Source organism: Tachysurus vachellii, chromosome 25 (genome assembly GCF_030014155.1).
Source record: "Tachysurus vachellii isolate PV-2020 chromosome 25, HZAU_Pvac_v1, whole genome shotgun sequence".
Classification (NCBI taxonomy): Eukaryota; Metazoa; Chordata; class Actinopteri; order Siluriformes; family Bagridae; genus Tachysurus; species Tachysurus vachellii.
The window spans coordinates 12,102,232-12,129,005 of NC_083484.1; the positions used below are offsets into that span (position 1 = coordinate 12,102,232).

The window sequence follows — 26,774 nt, forward strand, 5'->3', positions numbered from 1 at the left end:
TACCTCAGCAGTTTGGCAATGCTAATTTTTTTAGTGTATTAAAGTACATCAAAACTGTGGATCATCCAATCAAGTTTGTTTAATCAAAGAGATTTTCCTCACCACAGTCACCTCAGTCACCTCAGGCTTGTTCATTGGTGATAAATACAAACACATTTAAATACAAGTCTATGGATCTTTAATCGTAAAATATTCAACTTTTTGTACTATATTTCTTATGTTCTTATGTAAAGCTGTTTTGAGACAATGTCCGCTATACAAATATATTTCAATTGATATGAACATCCAAGTTAGTTAGATATTATAGCAGCTCTAAACAGTTGTTTCTTCAACTGTTTCTTTTCCCTTTAAGTTTCTAGTCCAGCTACAACAAATTGAATGTATGAATAATAATCTACTTTAGACTGGATATTATTGTAGGAAGAACTGCATTTAACCAGTAAACTAGGCCCAGTGTGAGAAACATTTAGGTTTGGACTAGATTTTCCTGAAATCCCTGGAATAGAAGAACTTGTTAAAAGTAAGACTTTTATACTATATTTGATTACATTACAATTACAAACCTGAAATGTTTCTAACAGAATTCTGTTAAACATATCAACATATCAACATCATATCAACAATTAACTTACCCTAGTTTTTAAATGGTGTATACAATGGGTAAAAATGTGTACACATTTTGTTAAAATGAATATTATGACTATTATAGGTATATATTAGACTATAAATGAGAAAATAATTAGACCATTAATTATATAAGTAAATATTTCTAATACTGTAGCTGATATATATATATTATATATAATATAATTAAATCATTAAAACCATGAAATAAATAAATAATAAATACCTACATTTATTATTAAATATTAATATATTTATTAAATATTAAAATAAATAAATTACATTTTTTGAAGATCTTTTTATATAATTATGTTTTGTTGATGGTGTTGTTTTTGTAGCACTGCTATATATATATTGGATAATTATGGTTAAGTACAGAGTTCTGGCTTTCCAATAATATAAGAATGAAGGATAAATTCTTTATAAGGCATGTTTTGGAAAAAAAACAGGAAGAGAAAACAACGTTGGTCTTACTGAGCTATAAATGGTCATTTTTTCCTTCCTTAAAAATTGTGGTTCTGTCTTATGAGACATCTCATGAAGGTGAGTAAACACTCCAGTTTTGTCTCAATAAAAGCCAGAGAGGAAATTCTTCTCTAGCATTTCTTTTACTGCAACAACTCTGTGGAGTTTCTGATTCAGCTTCCGTCTACTCCGGTGAGGAAATTAAAACTAATTTGTTTAAAGATGACATGAAATTCTATATAAAATAAAGATAATTATAAATATTTGATAAATATTATTTATAAAATATTTATAAAATATTTTATAAATATTATTTATAAAAATAAATAATAGGATGGGTGTTGGGACAAATATCTGATGATAATCTAATCTCTAGTTTATATTTTATATCCAAACTGGATATCATAAAACAGTGCTTTGCATAAGTATTCACCCCTAAATACAATTTTCCTTATTTTGTATTGTTATATCCAAGAATTAAAAATGATTTTATTTTACTGACCTACACAAAATATTTACTTATTTTGAAGCGGAATAGTTTATTTACTGACTTTTATCTACTGGATTTTAAAACTCTTCACTTAATCTTTGACTATTTGTTTCAATGTCTTATACTCTCAGGTCTCTTGTAGACTGCATACTGTTTCCTCCAGGGTTTTCCTGTATTTCCATTCATTTGGCTCTCATTTCTAACCAGTTTTACTAATTCCTGATGATGAAAAGTGTCCTTAACAATGGAGGATTTAACAATGCTCTAAGGGATGCTCAAAGAATATATTATTATAATCCTACCTCTGTTTGTCCTTCTCTGTAACTATATCCCAGGCAGTTTTCTAGTTTATTTTATCTTAGTTTGGTGGAAATCATTGCTTAAACACTATATACACAGAATGACAGATGCCAGATCTACTCAAGATACTTTTCCACCATGGGATAATTACTTTAATGATTGTGTATGCTACTGTAGCTAACTGACTGCCAACACAATATTGTAGCGAACTCCAGTAATCAGAAAGAAGTAATTGAAATATTGAACTAATTAGCATACTAAACAATGAACATTAACATTTTTTGCCATGCGACACATATTCCATAAACTTAGGAATACTCATGTTTACGCCTTTCTGCATCGTCTTCTCCATTAATGATAAGAACCTTTTGTCATTGTGTCTTTTCAGAACAAGCCAACAATGAACTTATTTAAGTTGAAAGCGAGCATAAAGATGGCATTTTCCAGGATTTGTTCACTCTACACAACTAAGAGCAAAATGAGCTGGAGCGAGAAGCTCCTTCTGCTTATCTGCTGCTTGATCACTAGTTTCATTTTAGCACTTTTATTCCTGCTTAGTCTACACTTCCCCTTAAAGTTTGGCATCGAAGTCTCAGTTGCTACTACTGCAGTGTTTTGGCTTTGTGTTACGCTAGCTATGTGGTTTTCTCCAAATGTTCGCTGTTTTGGAATTCTGTTCCTAATGTCTATTACCTTGAAACAAGGCAAGAAACAGCTCCTTACAGCTGGAACAACAGTAGTGATCATCTTGAACATACAGAACACTCTGATGAACCTTAAGGGACTTGGAAAGAGCTTAGTCTGCAATTTGGAAGCAAAGCTTATTGCCATTGACCTGGCTCCACTCAGCACCTATATAAAGTTGCTAAAATGGGTGGCTTCTGAGCTTAATAATGGCCTGAGAATTTTTGTGGGTGGGGATTTTCAAACCGACTTCAAAATTAAGCCTGCTGTGCACTCAGGAGAGTTCACGAAGAAACTATCCGAAGCCCATAGGACCATGAATAAGACTGCTGCGAGTGTGATGGGAGTCATTGACGGAATTTCATCTGTAGGACGGCAAATATCTCCAGTTTTAGGAGTCGTGATACTCGTCGTTGCTACGGCTCTCTACTTGAGGAAGTTTCGATTCAGCACAAAGCAGAAAAATGTGTTTATTACAAAAACATTCTTGAAGTACGATGAAGTTCAGCGATTTCAGGGAAAGCCGTCAGTTCTCCCTCTGACTAAAAAGGAGTCAAAACGTTACCTTATTGTTCCCTCTGCGCATTTAACCAAAAAAGATGTGAAAACCATGCTTAAATTCAGCATGTCGATTGTATCCCATAGTATGGCCTGGGTCTTCTTTGTAGGACTTGATGCTCTTGTTTACTGGATTATTTCTGTCTTGAGCAAGAGATTAGAAGAGCTGAAGCCACTCCATGTTCCTGTTTTATTGAAAGTGGAGGTAAAAACAAAGATATACAATAAATTTATGCTTTAACTTGAATTTATTTGCTTTATTAAATTCAGTGGTTCAAAGTGTTAAAATTAAATGCAGAAACTTTCTTTTCTTCTGGGTCAGGAAGGAACCTTCTTTATCGGCATCAATGTTGAACGTGGGCAAAAAGTCTATGACTTTTCCTACGATGTGCCCATTTTTGAAAAGAAATGCTTGCCAGAACCAGAACTATGGCTCTACAAATCAGTCCTTCCTCTGTCTGTTATCCTTGGCTTGTTGCTTCTTCTGGTCCTGGTGTCTTCAAAGCTCAGTCAGTTGAGGCTCATTGTGTCTGAGCAATTCTACTCAGAGGATGCAGCGAGGCGGACTGCTGAGTTGCATGCCAAGATACTGAAAAAAAGATCAAAATGGACGGCCAAGGATTTGAAAAGAACCCTAAAATCATTTGCCACACAGGTTGGTTTTACTTTCTAGTTACTGGATGCATGTTTGTATGTATGTATGTATGTATGTATGTATGTATGTACTGTATGTATGTATGTATGTATGTATGTATGTATGTATGTATGTATGTATGTATGTATGTACTGTATGTATGTATGTATGTACTGTATGTATGTATGTATGTATGTATGTATGTATGTATGTATGTATGTATTTATGTATGAAAGGACTGATGGATCTTTGGATGGATGGATGAATGAATGGATGGATGGATGAATGGATAGATGGGAGGGTACAGTATTTCCCCAAGGGAAGATACTATAACAAATGGTAATTATAACAAATGGTAATCAAACATAAAAGTCAAAATCTGATCTGCTACGTTTTAAAAAATGATGGCTCTAATACAGTATATCAATATACTAATATATAATTTTCTCTTTTTTTCTTCAAAGCTCCACTTTTGGTTCCCCATCATTTTTCGTTATCCAAACAACAACAACGATGAGAATAAAATATAGGGTTTGTTTACAGTGGTATACATTTTGCATACATCCGTTACACATTATTAGAAAAATAGGTTCAATCTGGAATCATCTCTCTGGGAGTTTAAATGTTTAAATGCTGCATGATGAACTGTACAAAAAAATACATTTACATATCCTAAGAGAACCAAAATAACTATTATAGGAGGCTTATGTTTTATTTTACTACATAATGTAGATACTTGAGGTTTCTCATTTCCATTGTAGTGTTCTTTTTCTTATTTATATCACAAGCAGATTTTTAGATGCTTGGATGGTATTTATGACTGTATCTGTTGGTTATTAGATGTTTCATACATATAGTGTGCAAGTTCTCTTTAGTTATAACCACTGCATAAGCTACAAACAAATGTAAAGATTACATTTTAATTACATTTTAAAAGCATTAAGTTTTTTTCACTTCTGTATACTGGTTATTTGACTATAATTCTATATTAATATATGTATATAACATACTCATGCTGTTAATATTTAACAATTGCTGGATGTTTAGAATATATAATCATCTAATATACATTTTATTTATATTTATGCACCAATAAAAAGAGTCCACAGATTAATCTGGAAATTGTGTTTATTAGCAAAATATTTCATTCCATTACAGAAAATGACTATATTAATGTTGCTTATATAGTAGAAACTATTAATGCTATCCAAATGAAGTATTGATTAAAAAAAGTTTTTACTTCCAAAAAGATAAAATATTGGTAAAAGATCTTCAAGCTAAAAATGTGGTACAGTAGTTTAGTTAATGTTCTGTTATTGTGACAGAAATCTGCAAGTTTAAAGCCTAAGACTGAAGAATCCCAATTCTCCTACTCACTCATACATAAGCTCGGATAGAATTGTGCTTAATTTATAAGACACTACAAATAAATATCCATATACGTTAGTAATATATAATTAATCTATACACAAACTCAAAACCTTTAGCCTCACTATCAAATCTGCTGTCAGTAGATTTGAGTGTAAACAGATTTCACCGTCAATAGATGTTTTCTAACCGCTTGATCAGGCTACACTTGAATATCGTGACCCACTTTTACTTCACTCATCCTTTTTATTTACAAGGCTAGAGAGTTTTCACATTTTCAATTTCAGGTAACTGGCACGTAGCATCGTATATTCAGCTCTCTTGAAAACTTGAAAGTAGGTCAGGTACGAAAACTCTGTCAATCTGTAACGTCCTACAAAATATTTTCTTTCTTGTGTGTCTTGTTCTTTGCTTAAAAGAAAAAATTAAGGCACATTTTAACAAGGTTTTATATTTATGTTATAAGCTTTTCTATTAAAGATGTATCTCTGATAGTTTTTTATTTTTCAATATTATGAGACTTTTGAACTGTGCAAAAGTCAGAGGTCATCCAAAAATGTATGGCTGAATTGTACTGAGTATTTATAAAAGTAATAATCAGGTAAATTTCAGGTTTGAACTCAAGTTCCCAGAATGCACCACGGCTAACTAATATGGCCAGCATGAAATCTCCATAGTTCTAATCACACACCTGTTGCTAATTACACACGCACACACACACACACACACACACATACACACACACACACACACACACACACACACAGTTTAAAAGAGACATTCATTCACAAACTTTGCTAAGTAAATGCTCAGCGCTGCTTACTCTTTTTTTATTTTCTCTGCATGTTGTGTTTTGCTAATTGCTACAATATGCTTGCTGAGCATCTGAAAGTCTGCAAAAACCTCTGTTTTTGAAATTAAACATTAAAGGTGGGGTCTCCGTTGCTTGAAAGCCAATGTTGACATTTGAAATCACCAAAACAAACACACCCCTAACCCAAATGGGCCCCACCCCTGTATTGATAGCGCCGCCCAACACATACATACGCAACCCAGTCAACTAATGGAAAGAAATGTGTCTTTATCATACTGTAGCTGAAGGGAAGAACAATACGATTGCAGATAAACAAACAAGCAAAAATGACACCAAAGCATAATCATGCAAAGGACGGCATATATTAGTTCTGTGAAACAAAGCAAAACCAACGTTACTCACCTATCGAGAAGGAAAAAAGCTACATCGGCGTCCCATTGCAGGCCTTCCCGCTCCTTCATTTCTCTCCAGCGCTGGAAAGCTGATCCTATATTAACACGGTCCTACTTCTTGCCTTATCGTAAGTCTTTCTTTGCTTTCTTTCTTTGTTTTTATCCTCCATGTCAATGTTAAAACCGCTTTCTGCTAATGTCACACATGCGCACTGAACACTCTCTCCGCCCATATTGACAAAACACGCCCCTTTCTGCTCATTGGCTACACGTTTGTTTTGTATTTGTTTTGTTTGTCGGCCCGACTCAGTTTTCTGAAGCATTTCTCAAACAACGGAGACCCTACCTTTAACTGCACTCATATCCATCTAAGCCTTTCCACTGTGACAGCGATTTTTAGAAATTTTTGAATTACTATATTACACTGAAGTATATCCTAATCAACGTTAGTACAATCAACAACAAATTTCAAATCAGATGAACACCTTGAGGGTTAGCGTGCTAGCCTGCTTAGCCTGCTCCACATGATAAATAAAATAGATCTGAAGACACTGACCAAGCTGAATACAGAAAATGCAGCAAATGAGCCCAAACTTTCTGCATCCACAGTAAGGCCATTTCCCAAAGGGACAAGAAGAAATATACTGTAGGCAAACGCTTGCTCAGTATTTGGCACACACACTTGGCACTAAAATCAATGAGGAATACTGTTATTGCATGTGTTGCAGCAAAGCGTTTTTATTTATAAGACAAAGTAAGAAACTAAAAATCACCCTGAAACAACCAGTAGCAGAAAGTCTTATGGAGCAATGGGTCCAATATTTGAGATGTTTTTCTCAGGAGCAAGTAAACACACAGATGCATGTCTGTAGGTTTCTGTGAATCATGGCGGTGATTCATAGTGTGTGTGTGTGTGTGTGTAATTTGAAATGTGTATTTCAGCCAGTGCTGTAGGGGATCTGCTGAAAATAGATTGATGAAGGCCAACAAATATAAAAAGAATTTGATTTCTCACACCATATCTTTGGGAAAATGACGTACACAGTTTCAGTACCTCATTCTAAACAGGATGTATAGATACAAAAAATATCGATGTAAGTGCATACAGGTATATATCATTTGGGACACAACCTAAGACTTTTATACAGTACTGTACCCCAACTTTAAAATCCTTAAAGAAATCAAGGCTAATTAATTGACATTACAAATTTGCGCCGGTGTTTTTCTTTAAACTCTGATTTCTCCTTGATAGGGCGTCCTGACCACTGGACTGGGTTTTTTAATCTGAAATACATCAGAAAATAACAGAGTAAAGAAGTGTAAAGATTTTCATATTAATACGTAATACAATGTTAAACTATGGCAATATTGCTAAACATGGGTCAATTAAAAAAAGATTGATAGTGCAAATAATAAAACTCACCTGATCCCTTTGTTTTATTCTCTTGTACACAAAGTCAGAGTAGGGGTTTCTTGGAATAAATCTTCCCATCCCAGGTTCAGCCAAAACACGGCCATTTTCGTACGCCACTCTGCCTCCGGAGATGGTCACTAGTGGAACACCGTGGCACTCCATCCCTTCAAAGATGTTATAATCCACTGACTGGTGGTGGGTCTTTGCTGAAATCACCCTGTAATATAGATAGGTGCTTTACTAAGGCCCTACTGAATGCAAGGGTGGCCAATCTTATCCAGAAAATGCCTTATTCTTAACGGAATAAAAACCTGTACACCAACTGGCCCTTTGCAGATGACTTGATAACCTTTTGGAAATTTTCTTTACAGGTTTAGAGCATGAATATTACAAGAACGAGTGAAGATGAAGATCCTACAAGATCTGTATAATATTGTTATTGTTATTGTTATGATATCACTCTGTTTTCCTGCTTTGTCCTGCTACATAATCCATCCCATCCCATTCATGACATACTACACAGACAGCAAAGCTCATCTTCACTGCAACTCTGTATGCCAGCTCATCTCTGTGTGATAGATGAACACACTACTGTCCAACCATCTGTACGTACCGTTTATGTCATACATACAGTATGTTGTATATATTATTCATTTTTGCACCTGTTTTATTGCTCATTTTTTCTGTCATTCATTATTACTCTATTTGAATGTTGTATGTATCTTTATTTAATATTTATTATTCTCTTTAAAAAAGAATAGAAGCCTTTATTATCGTCACATATACTGTACATTACAGCACAGTGAAATTCTTTCTTTGTATATCCCATCTTTGGCGGTTGGGGTCAGAGCACAGGGTCAGACATGATACATGATACAGGGTCAGACATGGGGCAGTGAGGGTTAAGGGCCCAGAAGTGGCCTAGAATAAATACGACCATGAACTACAGTAAATAACTGGACTGGATGCACTGAATTCCTGACTGTAAAACAGCTAATGTTCCCTTGGTGCTTCCTGAATCTGTGCCAATCGATACATATATATATTTCTAAACACCCAAAATTAAACACTGCACAAGGGCTGAACCAACGTAGTTCACATTAGTGAGTGATGAGATAGAGGAATATTTTAGTAATTCATTACTGATGACTTGTGTGTCATATATTAGCTAACACGCAATAATGACTGAATCCATCCTACACAGTTGTCAGATGCTATGAGTCAGTGCTACTAATAGATAAACAGTTGGCACAGTATTGCAATCACGTCTGAAGTAGTGAGGACTAACTGACCCCCAAAGAGACACACACTGGAGTTTTTAAAAATGGAGATTAATCAGAAATATCAAAATTGGGGCACACAGTAAGTGGTCTCTGCTGTCAAAACACAGGTTAGGTTACTGGTTAAAGAAATCATTAATCACTACCTTGGTGAAGCAATGAGATGGAGTTCAGCTTGTCTGATGTTACGAAAGGCATGTTGCTTCATCATGTGCTGTGATGAGTTTAGGTAGTATTTACTTACAGTAGGATACAGCATTAACACTGAGGGATTCAGCACATTAGCACCTTGAGAACCTTCTGAGCTCCAACAGAAAGCCAACAAATGAGTTTTTTTCTCTTCCCTAATGGGAAGCAGCAATAACTTATTTCTATTCTCCTTAAGGGAAGCTTGTGAGTTCAGATCCAGGACCACCAATCTGACACTGTGTGAACCTTGAGCAAGGCTCTTACTTCTCATCTGCTTAGATGTATAAATGAGATAAATGTAAATTCTTAAAAATGTCTTTCTTAAAAGTGTCTCAGGTGGCCTGAGTTATTCACATAAGCTTCCATTGTGTTACATTTCATTTATATTTTTCCATTTCAGCTCTGTGGTTTATACATTAGACTTTTCATTAGAAGGTCATGATGTAATCAGGCACTGCATGAGCAAGGCATAACCCTCATCTACTCAGCTGTATAAATGAGATGGATGTAGTTTGTGCCGGAAAAGAGCATCTTCCAAATGCTACACATGTGTATCATGAGCTTGTAAGACATCCTGCTAGACAGCATTAACTGTCAGCTTGGTGGTCCCGGGATTTGAACTCACAACCTTCACTTAAGGACCTTGCTCAGGGGCCCAGCTATTGCAGATTTGAACTCACAGCCTTCCAGTCAGTAGTCTTAATGCCTTTACCACTGAGCTACCACAAAATGAATGGGAAATAGTGGGGACCTTTTATATGCTACCCACAATGGGTCACAGATATTGGATCAAGAAAATTGGAAAACTCCAATAGTTCTGAAGGACACCACCCTACTAGTCATCCAGTCATTCACAGAACCATGCAAAACTACCAACTACTAAACTACCAAAAGCTAGGTTTGTCAGAAACCCAATACAATAACTTCCATGTCCCAGAGAACACCATGACCACTGTGAAGCACATTGGTGGAAGGATCATGTTGTGGAGATGCTCATCATCAGCAGGGGCTGGATTTATTAGTCCGGATTGATAGTAAACTTCATGGAGATGACATTCCTAGATGTTCTAGTGTGCAAGAGACTTGAGACACTTTTCAAAAAACAAACAACCCAAAACTTAAAGAAATTACACATCATACAGTTGTACAAAGCCAGGAAATTATGATCGTGTAAGAATGTTCCAGTTCTAAAACTTAGAACTTTAATTGATTGAAAATTTCTTGCAACCTCTTGTGGTCACAACTAAATTTTTTCCAGCATGAGCAATTTAGTCAAGAAGAATGAGCAAACATATGAGGATCCAGATGTGCAATGCTGATAGAGATATATCCTATTTGACAGGCAGCTGGAACTGCACCCAAAGGTGGTTCTAAAAAATAGTGACTCAGAGATACGAATAATCGTGCGACGAACAAACGTCTGCTTTTTTGGTTAATTAACCTTTTTGTCACAATATTTTCGAACTCAAATGCTAGACTTTTTTTGTAAATCAAATGGCAAAAAAAATCCAAATTACGTATATTTTGATTCTAGATTTTAACACTACACAATGTGAAAAAGATCAAGATTTGTAAATACTTTTATGCAAGACATTGTATATATATATATTATAAAATAAAAATCAGAAGTTAAGCCTTTTAGTTTTAAGTAGGTAACAGGCAAAATCCATGAGGTATGCTTAATTGTTTTACGGTGAGAAACTGAGTATCCGCAAAAATTATGCCCTACAGTCACGTACTAAAAGAAAAAGAAAAAAAACGTATTCTAAATTTGGTGTGCTGGTGTGCACGGCTTTTTCAGAAACACCTCATCAGCACATTACAGGGAGTTTGACGTGGTTCAGTGCTGTGGCTGGAACAGAATGTCACCCAGCTGTGTATCTTCTACTGAGAAAGATATAATGAGCTTCTCATAGAACGATGACAGATATTGCTTTTTAACAAGGACACTGATGAAAAAACATGCAACTGGATAACAAGGGACCAGAAAAACGTTTCTTGGCTTGATGTACGACAGAAAAAAAAGAATGTATGTTTACGCGAAAATCTGGTGTTTACATGATATAATGATGACTTGGGGAAAAAAAAAGGAGAGGAACTGAGAGGAGTTTTATTTTCAGATCAGTGACGTTATCGTAAAGCATTTCTGTTTCAGTTCTTTTTTTGGTTTATATTTCCTCAGATATTATAGTCATTTAAAAGCAATCTTAAATTATTTAGTTTAATCAAATGAAGTCCATCCAAAAATGTAGATGCACTTGAATACATGTTATACTGAAATAAATGATTACAAAAATGGAATTTGGTACAAAGTATTTTATGTATACGTTATATATTTCCTGACCACTAGTTTCATTTTTTTTTATTAGTTTTTTTTATTATTATTCTAGTATAACAACACAACGCTTCCAGCCGGCTAGCATACAGTAACTAGCCTGTTTGCCTGGCTACCGCTAGTACACCAATTATCTCTGTTGTACTTGCTCTATATCATCATGTCGGTTGTGTCTCTGCCTTTGAGTGCAGGTGAGGACACGTTAGAGCTGCACTCGGTGGAACTCGAGCTGGAGGCCGTGGAGAAGCAGATCCGCGACCTACAGGTGAAGCAGGCCGAGCTGCGGGAGTGGAAAGCCGCGCTGGAAGCTCCCCGGTCGGTCGCTCACCTGTCTCAGGTAAACTCCCGGCGTTTAATTACTACTCCCTCCACCTCTACTCCGTGTGTTTCTCTGTCTAGGCCCAACGCACCCAGGATGTTTCCTGGCCAGGCGCTGTTCACTCCGGTGTCAGGGCACCGCGGATCCTGGGTGCAGCAGCGGAGGACGCGTTCCGGGTCCCGATCGAGGACCTCTCCACCTCCACCACCGCCGGTCTTCGAGATCCCCACCCGGAACCGCTTCGCCCCTTTCGCGAGACGAACCGCGATGCTGTGATCATCGGAGACTCCATCGTCCGGCACGTTCATGCTACTGTGGCTAAAGGTAAGGCTCGCACTCACTGCTTACCTGGTGCTCGTGTTCTTGATGTTGCTGCACGGGTACCTAGGGTCGTGAGCAGAAACACTGGAGCTCTGGTTCTTCACGCCGGCTCAAACGACACCAGCCTGAGGCAGTCAGAGATCCTGAAGAGGGACTTCAACACCCTGGTGGAGACGGTTCGCAGCACTGCGCCCACGGCAAGGAGCATCGTGTCCGGAAAGCTTCCAACGTACCAGCGAGGAATTGAAAGGTTCAGTAGGCTTTTTGCTTTAAATGAATGGCTACAGTCATGGTGCTCAAAATGTACTCTTTATTGATAACTGGAATGTTTTCTGGGAGTGTCCTAGACTGTTCCGTGCTGACGGCTTGCACCCCAGCAGAGTTGGAGCGGAGATCCTCTCGGACCACATCTCCAGGGCGCTGCACACCCTCTGACTGGTAAACTACGCTTTAAATTCAAATTTCAATAGCCATCCTTCACCTCAACACACTGACACAAATGCACACATAGCTCATCCGATAGAAACTGTGTCTTTTCCACGAGTAGTGAGATCAAAATGTAAATACGTGAGAAGTTCTCGAAATAATCTTACTGTAATTAGACCAGAAAAATGCCAAAGAAACAAACAAAAACTGTTCCTAAAGTTTGGGCTTCTGAACATTAGATCACTTGCACCCAAAGCACTTATTGTAAATGAGATCATCTCAGAAAATAGCCTTACCGCACTCTGCCTTACCGAAACTTGGATTAAACCAAATGAATACATCGGTCTAAATGAGTCTACACCATCAGGATATACCTATAAGCATGAGCCTCATCAGACTGGTCGTGGAGGTGGTGTCGCCACTATCTTTAGTGATTTCCTTACTGTTACCCAGAGAACACAGTATAGATTTAATTCTTTTGAAGTGCTTGTCCTCAATATTACACTCTCGCACATGCACATGAAAAAATCCCTGATATCTCTTGCTCTAGCGACCGTGTACAGACCCCCAGGGCCCTACACCGATTTTTTTAGAAAATTCGCAGATTTTCTTTCAGACCTATTGGTTAACTTTGATAAAGCATTAATTGTAGGAGATTTTAACATTCATGTTGACGACACAAACAATGTGTTAGGACTCACATTTATGGACCTAAACTCATTTGGGTTTAAACAAAACATCACTAGAGCAACTCATCGTCTTAATCATACACTAGATTTAATAATATCACACAGAATAGATGTCACTGATATATAATTTCTTTTGATTCTGTTTCTTATAAAACACAAAAAAACTAAATATTATATATATATATACTGTATAATATAAATGTCTTTATATGAAATGTATTTTCACATAAATCTACAAACTACAAAAAAACAAACCCAAGTAAAAAAATATATATATATATATATATATATATATATATATATATATATATATATATATATATATATATATATATTTTTTAATTATAAATATATATTATATATATTAATTCATATAATATATGAATTAACTAATGCTGCATAAGAAAAGTCTGCAGAAATTCATCACCTACAGTATAGTGTGGGAATACATGCAATGGAAGGTTGGAAGGTTGTAAGCTCAAATCCCAGGTCTACTAAGCTGCCACTGTTGGGCTCCTGAGCAAGGCCCTTAACCCTCAATTGCTCAATGGCCATCTACCAAATGCTGGAAATGTAAATATCATACAAAACCATGAGTGATGATGCTTTCCATATACGGCATGATTTTCATCTATTCAGTGCAGCAGCATGTGTGTTATTATGTACTGTATCTGTCTCTAGGCCACCGGAAGCGTGCATGACGTCTGTATGTAGCACCTTACTGGTGCTGTAATTCGTTCTTCATCCCAGCTGTTCTATACTGACTTGCTTGTCCTTGAGCTACGTTCACTGGGAGAGGGTGTAGAGTGTGCTATTGTGTCATTGTGGTGGCCAAGATCTGCTGGATCACCAAGCGTGCCACAAGTACGTCAGTGTGAGCTCGTATTGCTACATTCACAAATTCACATACTCACGTACAGCAATCTGTATAGAATTCCAACTATGTGTCTGTGTGAGAAAGAGAGAGAGAGAGATATAGAGAGAAAGAGAGATATATAGAGAGAGAGACAGAGAGAGAGAGAGAGAGAGAGAGAGAGAGAGAGACAGAGAGAGAGGGAGAGAGAGATACAGAGAGAGAGAGGGAGAGAGAGAGAGAGAGAGAGATCTACACACTACCATTTAAGGCTCTACGCTCACAGGCTTTAGTGACAACACTGTAGTAAACAAGCATGATTTGTCATCAGAAAAGCAGAACCTGGTTTAAACCACAACTACAGTGTTACGCAATAAGATATTCACATCTCTGTTTATCTCATGGAAGACTCCTAAAAATATTTTTCGTGTTATAGATTCACTGCAGAAATTTAAGCTTGTGGCTTAAAATAAGGAATAAGAGCATTGTTGAAATTGTTGACTCGGTTGTTTTTGGGTGTTGCCACTGTTTCTACTCAGGAATATTCTCTGAATTTTGTCTACACAATATATTTTAGCTCCATGTTTTGTTTTCATTTTGTTCCTCTTCACAACCTGTGTGTTCTTGTTCACTTCCCTATCACAGCTGAGATAATAATAAATAATATTTGAAGTGACCAACCGTGAGCACAATGGTACTTTTAGAGCACAAAAAAGCCACACACACAAACACACACATACAGTACACACACACACTCACACAAATACACACACACACAAACAAATACACACACAAACACACACACATACACACACACACACTCACACAAATACTGTACACACACATACAAACACACACACACACACACAAACAAATACACACACATAAACACACACACATACACACACACATACACACACACAAACACACACACAAACAAATACACACACACAAACAAATACACACACAAACACACACAGCTTAGAAATATGCCTATAAGCAGGATTTAGTTTTAGTTTTGTCTAAAGCAGGTGGCATCAATTGATATTTCACCACTTCTATCAATCTGTTTTATTCTCATGTCAAAATGAGGAGCAGGGGTTTAGCAGATCTGCCAAAAAAATACAGCTGTCATATTTTATGTTACATAAATCAAGTACAGTGCTATTTGTTGAGAATTAAATTGAGTATTATGGCCCCAAGAAAATACTAAATAAATAAATAAATAAATAAATGTTGTTATTGTTATTTTTTGTTTCATTTTTTTTATATTTAGTTATATTATTGTGGTTGTTGTTGTTATATTCATGTTATTGACAATGATGATGTTACCTGTTATTCATGTTCTACTCAGTGTTGTTGTTATATTCATGTTGTCATCACTCACTCAATCACTCATTTCCTACCGCTTATCCGAACTACCTCGGGTCACGGGGAGTGCCAACTCAGCCTATGTCTGTTGTCATCAGGCATCAAGGCAGGATACACCCTGGATGGAGTGCCAACCCATCACAGGGCACATACACACACACACTCTCATTCACTCACGCAATCACACACTACGGACAATTTTCCAGAGATGCCAATCAACCTACCATGCATCTCTTTGGACCGGGGGAGGAAACCGGAGTACCCGGAGGGAACCCCCGAGGCACGGGGAGAACATGCAAACTCCACACACACAAGGCAGAGGCGGGAATCGGACCCCCAACCCTGGAGGTGTGAGGCGAACGTGCTAACCACTAACCCACCGTGACCCCCATGGTTGAATTAGTATTAACATTTTTTAATGTGCAATTATTTAAACAAACCTAACTGATCGTCACATGTAACATGAAATAGAAATGACTTAAGTGCAGATACATTTCTGATTAATATATGGTCGGGTCTATTCATATTTATTCCTTAACAATAAAATATAGCCTAAAGCATTCAGAATAATTCAGTGGTGAACATCAACTAGAGTGAAATTTTGTAGAGATTTGTAGGATTGATGCATGATAGTATGTACTTTTTAACTTTTACTGTATCAGTGTAACAAGGTACATTTTGGGTAATTATCGTGGCGTCAAAAGCATGATAAATGATTCTGAAATGTAGATTTACCTGGTAGCATTTGGATCCCAAATAACCAGGTCTGCATCTGAGCCTTTAGCAATCCTCCCTTTCTGTGGATAAAGGTTGAAGATTTTGGCTGCGTTGCTGCTGGTGACCGCCACAAATCGATTTTCATCCATTTTGCCGCTATGCTGAGAAGAGCAAATGTTAATACTGTGTGAGTGTTTCACTCTTATCCCCCATGACTCTCCATCAACCTTCATACACATCCTTCTGCACTTAAAATCAAACTGCCACACTCTAACAGTCCATGAATCAAACCACGTCATTTTAGCCAACGAGGCAAAAATAAATAAATAAATAAATGGACTCATAGATCAAATGGGGCAGATATTTTTTAAACCCTGTGCATTTTAAACCCTTATTAATCTAAAGTTTCAGACTACTGTATTTGGGAGAAACTGAAAGCTTCAATTAATACAGTAAGTGCAATGCTTTTGTAAAAACAAAGAAAAACAAAAGCTCCGCCATTATGGAGAAAAAAAACTATGCCATTAAAATTACAATAAATAATTTTATCTATTGTCTGACTTGTACAAAATATAAAAATATAACATATTAAGCTGTGACCTACTCTATAGATCACAGTAAATCATGGGAAACAGAGAGGTGGGCTAAATAATTGATGATGTAGGCCTTGGGCCTCCCTGTTCAGGGCCACCACAGTGGATCATCCTGTTTGCATATCGTCGCTGTTGGGCTGAATCCTCATATCTCCAAAACCGTTATTTTTCAGGAAATGAAAAAAACGCCGTACCTTATCTGCAGTGCACAGGGTTTAGTCCGCGTTGCAGTGGATTGTCTTGCGCTAAATTCCTGTCCTCAGACGAGCACCAGAACTAGCGTGGGTCAAGATTTTTTTTTCTTTGAGCCCAGTGTTTTGAAGACATTTACCTCAGAAGACGTGTTGATTCATTGCGACTCTTAATAAGGAGAAATATGCCGCGAAGCTCTCCCACGGAGTGAGGAAAAGGTGGACAGTTGAGGTGTCCAATGGAGTTATGAGATTTGCGCTCAAGCTATTTTCAAGACTTTAGATTGGTTAATAACTTGTAAAAATAACAGACCCATGTGGGGACTGACCAATAGCATCGATATGTGAATAAATATGAAATTGACCAAATTTGGACATATGAGGTTTCCGCCCGACAGCGACAATATATGATTTTGACACAGGTTTTACTCTACATTCCCTTCTTGATGCAACCCTTCCATTTTAAGCAGGTTGGGACTGGCCCTGAGAGTTAACCTGTCAGTGTATGGGTCCGAATGATTTAAAAAAATTATTCAAATATCAAGTCCACCTACATAACTGTTAAAATAAACCAGTTCGTACAAACTGTACACCTTTTGTTTCAACCCTAAAACATCCTGGAGACACACATACATTAAGGTCACAAACTCATCAGTTCCTGGCAACACAACAATTTATAAATGCGACATTTGGCTTACAGTTTTATTTCATTTCATACAACTTTAAGGGATTAAGGGCTTTACTCAGCCGCCCAGCAGTGTCAGCTTGGTGGAACTGGGACTCAAACTCACAGCCTTCTGTTCAGTAGTCCAACACCTTAACCACTAGGCTACCTCATCGGACCCTTTGTAGGCTGCCACATTCCCCCATATATTTGACTATATACTATAAAGATATATATTAAGAGAAATGCCATTTTGAAATATACTGTATGACTCAGGTGATTTCACCATATACATAAACGTAAGCTTCTCCCATTTTGTACAAATTTCAGTGAATGAGCTGTTACAGAAAATAAATCAACACCTTCTGGCCAATCAGATTAATAAAAATTCAATATATAAAATGAACAAATAAATAATAAGCTAGGAATCTGACAGTCAATCTTTAAAAACAAAGAATCTGTAATCAGGTGACTGACCACGCCTTTCTCCCAGATGACAGACATGCGATCCTCCACGCCGTTAACACCATTAGGGATTCTAGTGAAGTCGTCTTTGCCCATTGCTTTCTGGCATATTGAGAATGTGCAGTGATCAGTTCCAGTTACAGTCAGATCATCACTGAAAATAATAAATAATATAAACTAAAATGGAGCATGAGTTGTTTGGTTTTTTTACGCAGCATTTAGTCTGACTATACAAAACCTGCACTGGTGGCTTAATACTGTAAAATAAAAGTCTATGTAAATGTAATTCATGAATATTTTATTGATTCTGTAAGCAGTGATGACTGGAAAGACAAAGTACTTCTGAATCAGATTATAAAAGTTAATGTTTATTCATGAGAACTAACTGTGAAATGTTAAGTGTACTTAGCAAGCAGATCCATGAGGTAGCTCGGTGTACTGGGGTCCGGTCTTAGCGGGGGTCCCATAACAAAGCTTGCTGCATGTGCCCAGTCCTTGTGCCAGTAATGAGTGCCATCAGTACCCAGGCCAGCAGCTATGGGTTCGCCAAACACCACTCGCCCTGATGGAGCATGTTTCATAAAGATGGAGCACATTAGTTAATGCGCAGTCGGCAAAATACAAGGTGACTTATTTAATTTAATTACAGTTTGCTTAACTGGATCTATTTGTCATGGAAGCTTGGACGTTCATGTCTTTTGCCATGTGCTTTTGTTTATGTTCTGTGTTCTCACATGTGTTTATCCAACCCGATACTTATCCCGTTAACCGCACACCTGTTCCTTATATGACTCTCATTACCTCTCCTAAGTATACCTGCTGTTTTGTGTTTGTTGTTGCTGAGTCCTTGCCTTTTGGCTTTTTTCAAGTTTCCCTGCATCCAAGTTTGTGTTTCTGTATTTTCTGTTGCTAATTTCATTCCTATTGTTTTCCCATGTCTGCTTGTTTGGCTATTTTGTTAAAGAAACCTCCGTCTGCCTTTTATCCCTACATTTTTGTCTAGATTCTGTTCCCACTTAGGCACCTGCACCTTGACACTTACAAGCTCATCTGAAATAATGTATATTTAAATTCATTCATTTTGCATTTCATGCATTTCATGCTCAATAATTATTCAGTTGTAGTTTCAAAAATCATTCTGCATTACACATTCAAAAAACTATATTTTATGTATTATATTATTTTAGTGGGGGACACGGTGGCTTAGTGGTTAGCACGTTCGCCTCACACCTCCAGGGTTGGGGGTTCGATTCCCGCCTCCACCTTTTGTGTGTGGAGTTTGCATGTTCTCCCCGTGCCTCGGGGTTTCCTCCGGGTACTCCGGTTTCCTCCCCCGGTCCAAAGACATGCATGGAAGGTTGATTGGCATCTCTGGAAAATTGTCCGTAGTGTGTGATTGCGTGAGTGAATGAGCGTGTGTGTGTGTGTGTGTGCCCTGCGATGGGTTGGCACTCCATCCAGGTTGTATCCTGCCTTGATGCCCGATGTCGCCTGAGATAGGCACAGGCTCCCCGTGACCCGAGGTAGTTCGGATAAGCGGTAGAAGATGAATGAATTAATGAATATTATTTTAGATATTAAACTATTAAATATTACATTTCATATCTTGTAAATGTTATTAGCAATTTATTCTTTAATTATTTTGGACTACTGTTTTAAATTAAGATTTAATATCAAATCAAACCCCACCGTTCCTGCGAGCAGCAGCCACCACTTTAGCAGCTGATTTGCTCATGACATGCACCACATACAGAGGGCAGTTGGCACTGTGGGCGATGGTGATGGCACGTTGAGTGGCCTCTGATTCCACCTCCTCAGGGCGACAGAGTTCATGACCCTCGGGTCCTGTGATTCCCAAAGACAGCATTCTCTTAGTCCCCTAGATGCATTATGAGAACAAACATTTAATCATTCGAACTGCTGAATCCTTCAGAGCAAAGTTCTACATGCTTTCGTGTACACTTTGTTAACTTGGATACAACTGGCATTTCAATAAAATCCTTATACAAGGTCACAGACTGGTTAAATTTACATTGTTCTATTTAGTAGATGCTTTTATCCAAAGCAACTGACAAATGAGGAAATACAAGCAAAGCGATATATTAAGCCAGATAGAGGTTCATCATGAAAGTCCATTTTTCCACTGAGGGACAGTCAGTTTGAAAGTTCTTGAAAGGGATCTCCTGCCTCACTGAGTAAGCAATACCAAGTGGCAGTCATTATGGGAGAAAATATAAATCTCAAGGAAAGTTTTGAGAAAGCATTGAGGAAGAAAAAAATAGAAGCTTTTATTTTGTCACATGTACATTACAGCATAGTGAAATTCTAACTTCACATATCCCAACTTTAGAGGTTAGGGTCAGAGCTGAGAGTTACCTATACAGCACCTCTGGAGCAGAGAGGGTTAAGGGCCTTGTTCAAGAGCCCAACAGTGACTTGGCAGCGCTGGGGCTTGAACACCGATCTTAAACCCAGAGCCTTAACCGCTTGAGCCACCAAACAACTAAATCCATATAAACCAAGCTCTAACAACTAGTGAAAAGAAGATTGGCTGTTATTATAGTGACTTTAAAGGTTCTCCTCAAACCTTTGCTAACCTTTGATAGCAATGTTTTAAGAAGGTATCCAGCCAATATCTCACTGCCCCTGGTGGTTAGGAGAGTTGAAATGAGCTACAGTTCTTCCACTAAACCACCGATCCATTCTCTGTACCACTGTACATTTCCCACAGACGTGTTACTCAGTGCAGCTGTAGACCGACTCTTGTGAAACATAAAATTCAAGGATTAAATGTAACACTGAAATATTAAAAAAATTGTTATGGTGATTTTCTGCTCAATTCCTTTGTAACGTTTTTATAAATACCTATTTGCTGCCCTCCAGTGGTCCAGCTAAGGAAATTTGAGAATAAGAAAGATAGATCTCTAGAAAAAATGAGACCAAAATGATGTATTTGCTTAAAAAGTTACTTTTCACATGAGAGCTATGATGGCTCTGGTGGTTAAAGCTTCAGAGGTCGGGGTTCAAGCCCCACCTCCACCAATCAGTTGGGTCCTTGATGAAGGCCGTAAAACCGTTTTTACTCCAGAGGGGCTGTATCATAGCTTCCCTGCACCGACTCTAACTTCCTAAACTGGGATTTATAAGGAAAAGTATTTCACTCTGCTAAGTCTTCTTCTATAAACATGACATTAACATGCGTACATAACTTCCAAGCATATACTTTTCATTTCTTCAATACTTGAGAAAAGTTAATAGTAGGAAAGTTTTAGGAAAAAAAAATCTCTGAGTATAATTGAATGCAAACTTCCACATTTAACTAAGTATACTTTCACTTGTGCATCATTCTTCAGGGATTTTTTACATTACATACAGTCCAACATTACTGTGTTCTGATTGGCTTTAGATGAATTCTGCAGGTTTAATAAAGTAATAAATTAGATTTAGGAAATATACAGGATTCATGGACCCTGACCAAATCCGGTTATTATTTAAACAGACAGTCAGTCATGTCCACTCAGTTGTCTGAAAGATAGACACAGTGATGTTTACTTTTCTGGTTAATATTTGCTATCTTGTTGATTTCAGAACAAAGATGCAGACACACTAACATGCAGGTATATTGCACTTTTACAGGTTAACTACACTACAAGTCGTATTTCTAATGAACAAAAAATTTAACTGGGCTGTAAACTTAGTGTTAAAAGAAAAAAATATATCTCAATACAATGTAGAACTGTTGTCTTATTTCCTTCCTTATTACTATTTCCTTCCTGATTACTTCCTTATCTTATCTAAGCAAAAAAGCCAGATATGTTTCGGTGTAGATTTTTAAGTCTATGTCCTGTTTGTTTGTTTGTTTGTTTGTTTGTTTCTTTCTTTCTTTCTTTCTTTCTTTCTTTCTTTCTTTCTTTCTTTTATTTATTTATTTATTTTTTCATTGTCAGATTTCTCATTTAGTTTAGTTAGACAATCAAAAAAAAGTTATTTATATGAAATTCACACAGATGAATGGAAAAAAAAAAAGAGAGAGAGAGAGTTCATGGTTATGCTGACAGCAGTATCAGTGCTTTGTGACACTAATGAGGTAAAACTTTAATTTTTCTGTTAGAACTATGTCTTATTCACTTCCAGTGTGAGCGAGAGAGAGAGAGAGAGAGAGAGAGAGAGAGAGAGAGAGAGAGTTGGTTTAAGAATTTAGAAAGTCTAGGTCAATAATCTTTGTTTTAAGTAGTCTCATAATGAGAAATGTTAATTACACTTAGCTACATTCTCATGCTCAGATTTATTAAAGTCAGTTAGTTCTTTACAGTGACAAATAAAACAGTACAGTTCTACAGCACAGTTCTATCTCTGGGTCAAATAGATTATACACACACACACACACACACACACACATATATATATATATATATATATATATATATATATATATATATATATATATATATATATATATATATATATAATAGAATATATCAAAGTTCAAAGATTTCGTCCATGTAAAGAACCCGTCCAGCTTTTTTTTTTTTTTTTGATAACTGTTTGCAAACCAGACAGTTTCTGGTTCGACGAGTTAATTATTCACCCTTCGCTTTCGGGACTCCCATAACCATTGATTAGAAGCGAGTCGACTTTGGATTTCCAGCTTTAAAGCCCGACCTTGTGAGGAATTCCTGACTTTAAACATTAATAAGCAGTGGTTTAGTGATCCTCACCTCTGCAATCAGATCTCCGTTCTCAGCATGGACTTGTGCGATGGCTCCAATGTCTTTACAGTGAGAGAAAACTGCATAGAGCTCATCGTCACGCAGCATGAACACATCTTTATACGCCATAAACGTCTTGAAAGAGTTTACTCCTTTCTCTCGTACAAGAGTTTCCATTTCCTGTTTCACCTGAAGCCAACAATCAATCATTGATCGATTAATTATGCATGAATTATTTTTTGACATCAATTTGTAACATGAAACATTTATGACTTTATGAATTTATTTCATCTCTTCTTGCCTACTAGTGAACAGATCAAAAACATTAACAAGTTATCTCATCCTGTGTTTTGTAACATACAGTATGATCCCACCAGGTAACAGCGACATGGAGGGAATAGTCACAGCACACTTTTGCGTCAGCGATCCTCCTCCATTTGTCATACGCCTCAAGCAGAGATGTTCCTTTTCGAGGAAGGACAAAATCCAGGATCATGGTGGTTCCTCCGGCTACTGCGGCCTGCCGAGAAAGAGATAGTGAGAGATAGAGAGAGAGAGAAAAAAAAAGCACTGTGTCCCATGTACCGTGTATTATATATCTAATATATAATAATTATATTCATTCATTCATTCATTTTCTACCGCTTATCCGAACTACCTCAGGTCACGGGGATCTCAGGTGTCATCGGGCATCAAGGCAGGATACACCCTGGACGAAGTGCCACACACACTCTCTCATTCACTCACACACTCACACACTATGGACAATTTTCCAGAGATGCCAATCAACCTACCATGCATGTCTTTGGACCGGGGGAAACCATAGTACCCGGAGGAAACCCCCGAGGCACGGGGAGAACATGCAAACTCCACACACACAAGGCGGAGGCGGGAATCGAACCCCCAATCCTGGAGGTGTGAGGTGAACGTGCTAACCACTACGCCACCGTACCCCCCTATAATAATTATATGTAATAGTTAATTAGAAAAAACATCAGATCCTTCCAGTCTGAGCAATCTAAACAGTTTTACTAATGTGAACCTCGAAAGAGCTTGAAAGATTCAAAATATCATAGATGATGAACTGCTGCAATATTTATGTTTACAATAAGACGTAACCTAGTGGTTGTTATTTATAAATCTGAGATAGAAAATAATATAAGGCATTAATAAAGGAATGACAATCAACTAATTAGGAAATTAGGAAAGTCGTTGTCTGAAATCCTCAGGTCTTACCAAACACAAACACTTTACACAGCTTTAACATTTTGGGTTTTCCAGCACGTAGGAAAAGTTACACAACGATGTACAAATTTAAACAGCTAATAATAAACAATATTTCCACACATGCATTAATCAATTAAACTTCATGCTTTTTTTTTTTTTTTTTCTTACAAAGTATTCACCTTAAACTCCTCTTTAAAAAACGATTGCAGTATCTACAACGTTAAGACTTGGTTTCAAGTAAAAATGAAAAAAGACAGAATTCACAAATTCACAATTTTTTTCTAACATGATAAAAATTGGGATATAAAATTTGCATGTCCTTTTCTTTGTACCTGTTATAATTGACATGTTTTATAACATTCTCTAAATCTTACCTCTTACCTCTAAACCTCTTGGTCAATATTTTCCCATTCCTTTAGACATATGTGTTAATTATACTGGTTGAACACCAGATTTCTTGCATAAGTGCTAGAAATTGACAGACTAACTTCTTTCATTAACCTTTTCTTTTCTGGTCTTTTTTTTTTTTTTTTTTGAAACCGTCTATTATAATGAACTTATTAACTGTCTAGAATTATGAACTTATGTGACAGGTGTTAATAACGCCTGCACTTTATAACTTCGCGCTTTAGGAGAAGCGCAAAGCTGAGCATATACACGGGAGTGTAGAGGAATGCACAGCCGAACCATAGATAATAACGGACGGTGTGTGAGGGTGAGAGAGGGGTATATACAGTCAGGTCCATAAATATTGGGACATCGACACAATTCTAACATTTTTGGCTCTATACACCACCACAATGGATTTGAAATGAAACGAACAAGTTGTGCTTTAACTGCAGACTGTCAGCTTTAATTTGAGGGCATTTACATCCAAATCAGGTGAACGGTGTAGGAATTACAACAGTTTACATATGTGCTTCCCACTTGTTAAGGGACCAAAAGTAATGGGACAGAATAATAATCATAAATAAAACTTTCACTTTTTTAATACTTGGTTGCAAGTCAATTACAGCCTGAAGTCTGGAACGCATAGACATCACCAGACGCTGGGTTTCATCCCTGGTGATGCTCTGCCAGGCCTCTACTGCAACTGTCTTCAGTTCCTGCTTGTTCTTTGGGCATTTTCCCTTCAGTTTTGTCTTCAGCAAGTGAAATGCATGCTCAATCGGATTCAGGTCACGTGATTGACTTGGCCATTGCATAACATTCCACTTTTTTCCCTTAAAAAACTCTTTGGTTGCTTTTGCAGTATGCTTTGGGTCATTGTCCATCTGCACTGTGAAGCGCCGTCCAATGAGGAATTGTACCCTACATGGTCATGGATTATTGCAGCCCATCTGCCTCAGGATTTGATATGTTCTGCATGTTCTGAGATCCGTTTCTGCTCGTGGTTATAAAGAGTGGTTCCTCGTGTATCATGTGGTTCATGTGAGTGAGAGTGGTTCATGTGTCCTATCATGTTTCGATGAAACATGATAGGACACATTGTTTTTATGTCAGAAATCTCAGAAAAAAGCTTTTTTACATTATTTTAGGGTAAATAATATAAAATATGATAGTTCAGATTAAAAACCAATATGTTGTTAAAAATATGATATGATGTGTGGAATGATCATTTTCATGAAATCTTCGGTATCTGCATGTGTTTTGAGTGAATCACTTCATGTATGTACAAAAGTGCTTCTCAGGGGCTGAAAAAATGCGATTCCGTGACTCTCAGCCCTCTACTGTAGCTCCTTCAGAAACTGTTTTTTTGTGCGAGCTTATATAACACGTCTGACAAGCTTGAAAAGTGCTTTTTCACCTTGTTTCACATTGGACACATTGTGTTTATGTCAGAAATCTCGGTGTAAAAATTTTTTTACATGATTTTATGATAATAATATAAAATATGATAGTTAACATTAAAAACCAATATGTTGATAAAAATACGATTAACCTCATCATGTAGCTTTTCCGTCTCTTCGCCTTGGAATATTCTCTTCTCAACACTCTTATTTGTTTATTTGTTTGTACCAGTTCTAGAGACTTTTATGAAAATCCCAGGAGATCAGTACTTTCTAAAATACGATAACAAGCGTCTGGCCTAAACAACCACGCCACAAAGTCCCTAAGATATAAAGTTGGATATTACCAGAACCTCTTGGCCTGTATGTGCAATGTAAAATGCTTTGCATTGGTGTCATGTGATTGACTGACTTATTTGATGATTTCATAAATGCCCTGTATTAAAACGGATATGCTTTGTTACCTTGGTACCTGAGCGGAAATCATCCACCGTCACAGTGCCCATGAACTCCAGCTCCATATGTGTGTGTGTGTCTATTCCTCCGGGCAGCAGCAGTTTCCCCCTGGCGTCCAGCACCCGAGTCCCGCTCTCCTGCACCTGCAGGTCTAAACCCACCGCCTGGATCATTCCATCCTCTATAAACACATCTGCCAGCTCGGAGCGATCCTCATTCACCACCTTACCTCCTTTAATCAAAATCCGGGCTTTCTCTGACATCATAACTTTTCCTGTGATTATAAACTTAGTTTTAATACTTAAATCATTTGTTCAGGTTGTAAATGAAAATACAAAGAATTCACAGTACCTTTTTTTTTTTCCTTCACAACAATTTACAGACCTGCGAAAGGATTTACACCTGAAAGCAAGCCCGGGCAAAAGGGACTGGCTGG

The 26,774-nt window shown here is 37.2% G+C and overlaps 2 protein-coding genes across 2 annotated transcripts; one reads left to right on the forward strand and one right to left on the reverse strand.

Annotated features, from left to right (window-relative positions):
- The first annotated feature begins 2,279 nt into the window (after positions 1–2,279).
- Positions 2,280–4,451, forward strand: LOC132840372 (dendritic cell-specific transmembrane protein). The gene is made up of 3 exons (XM_060861955.1): positions 2,280–3,326; positions 3,444–3,776; positions 4,220–4,451. The coding sequence occupies exons 1-3, from the start codon at positions 2,280–2,282 to the stop codon at positions 4,283–4,285; spliced, it is 1,446 nt and encodes a 481-aa protein (XP_060717938.1). The 3' UTR covers positions 4,286–4,451.
- Positions 4,452–4,875: 424 nt separating this feature from the next.
- Positions 4,876–26,774, reverse strand: dpys (dihydropyrimidinase). Its single transcript, XM_060861196.1, has 10 exons — positions 26,690–26,774; positions 26,347–26,612; positions 23,227–23,385; positions 22,875–23,054; positions 19,846–20,035; positions 18,562–18,718; positions 18,169–18,310; positions 16,262–16,404; positions 7,753–7,960; positions 4,876–7,613 (listed from the first exon to the last, which is right to left on the reverse strand). Exons 2-10 carry the CDS (start codon positions 26,602–26,604, stop codon positions 7,557–7,559), a joined length of 1,494 nt encoding a protein of 497 aa, XP_060717179.1. The 5' UTR covers positions 26,605–26,612; positions 26,690–26,774; the 3' UTR covers positions 4,876–7,556.

Coding starts and splice junctions, on each gene's coding strand:
- LOC132840372 (XM_060861955.1), top strand. CDS start 2,280: ATGAACTTATTTAAGTTGAAAGCGAGCATAAAGATGGCATTTTCCAGG. Junction 3,327..3,443: donor CTGTTTTATTGAAAGTGGAG/GTAAAAACAAAG, acceptor CTTCTGGGTCAG/GAAGGAACCTTCTTTATCGG. Junction 3,777..4,219: donor TAAAATCATTTGCCACACAG/GTTGGTTTTACT, acceptor TTTTCTTCAAAG/CTCCACTTTTGGTTCCCCAT.
- dpys (XM_060861196.1), bottom strand. CDS start 26,604: ATGATGTCAGAGAAAGCCCGGATTTTGATTAAAGGAGGTAAGGTGGTG. Junction 23,055..23,226: donor TTACCTGGTGGGATCATACT/GTATGTTACAAA, acceptor TGTTGGCTTCAG/GTGAAACAGGAAATGGAAAC. Junction 18,311..18,561: donor CTCATGGATCTGCTTGCTAA/GTACACTTAACA, acceptor TATTATTTTCAG/TGATGATCTGACTGTAACTG.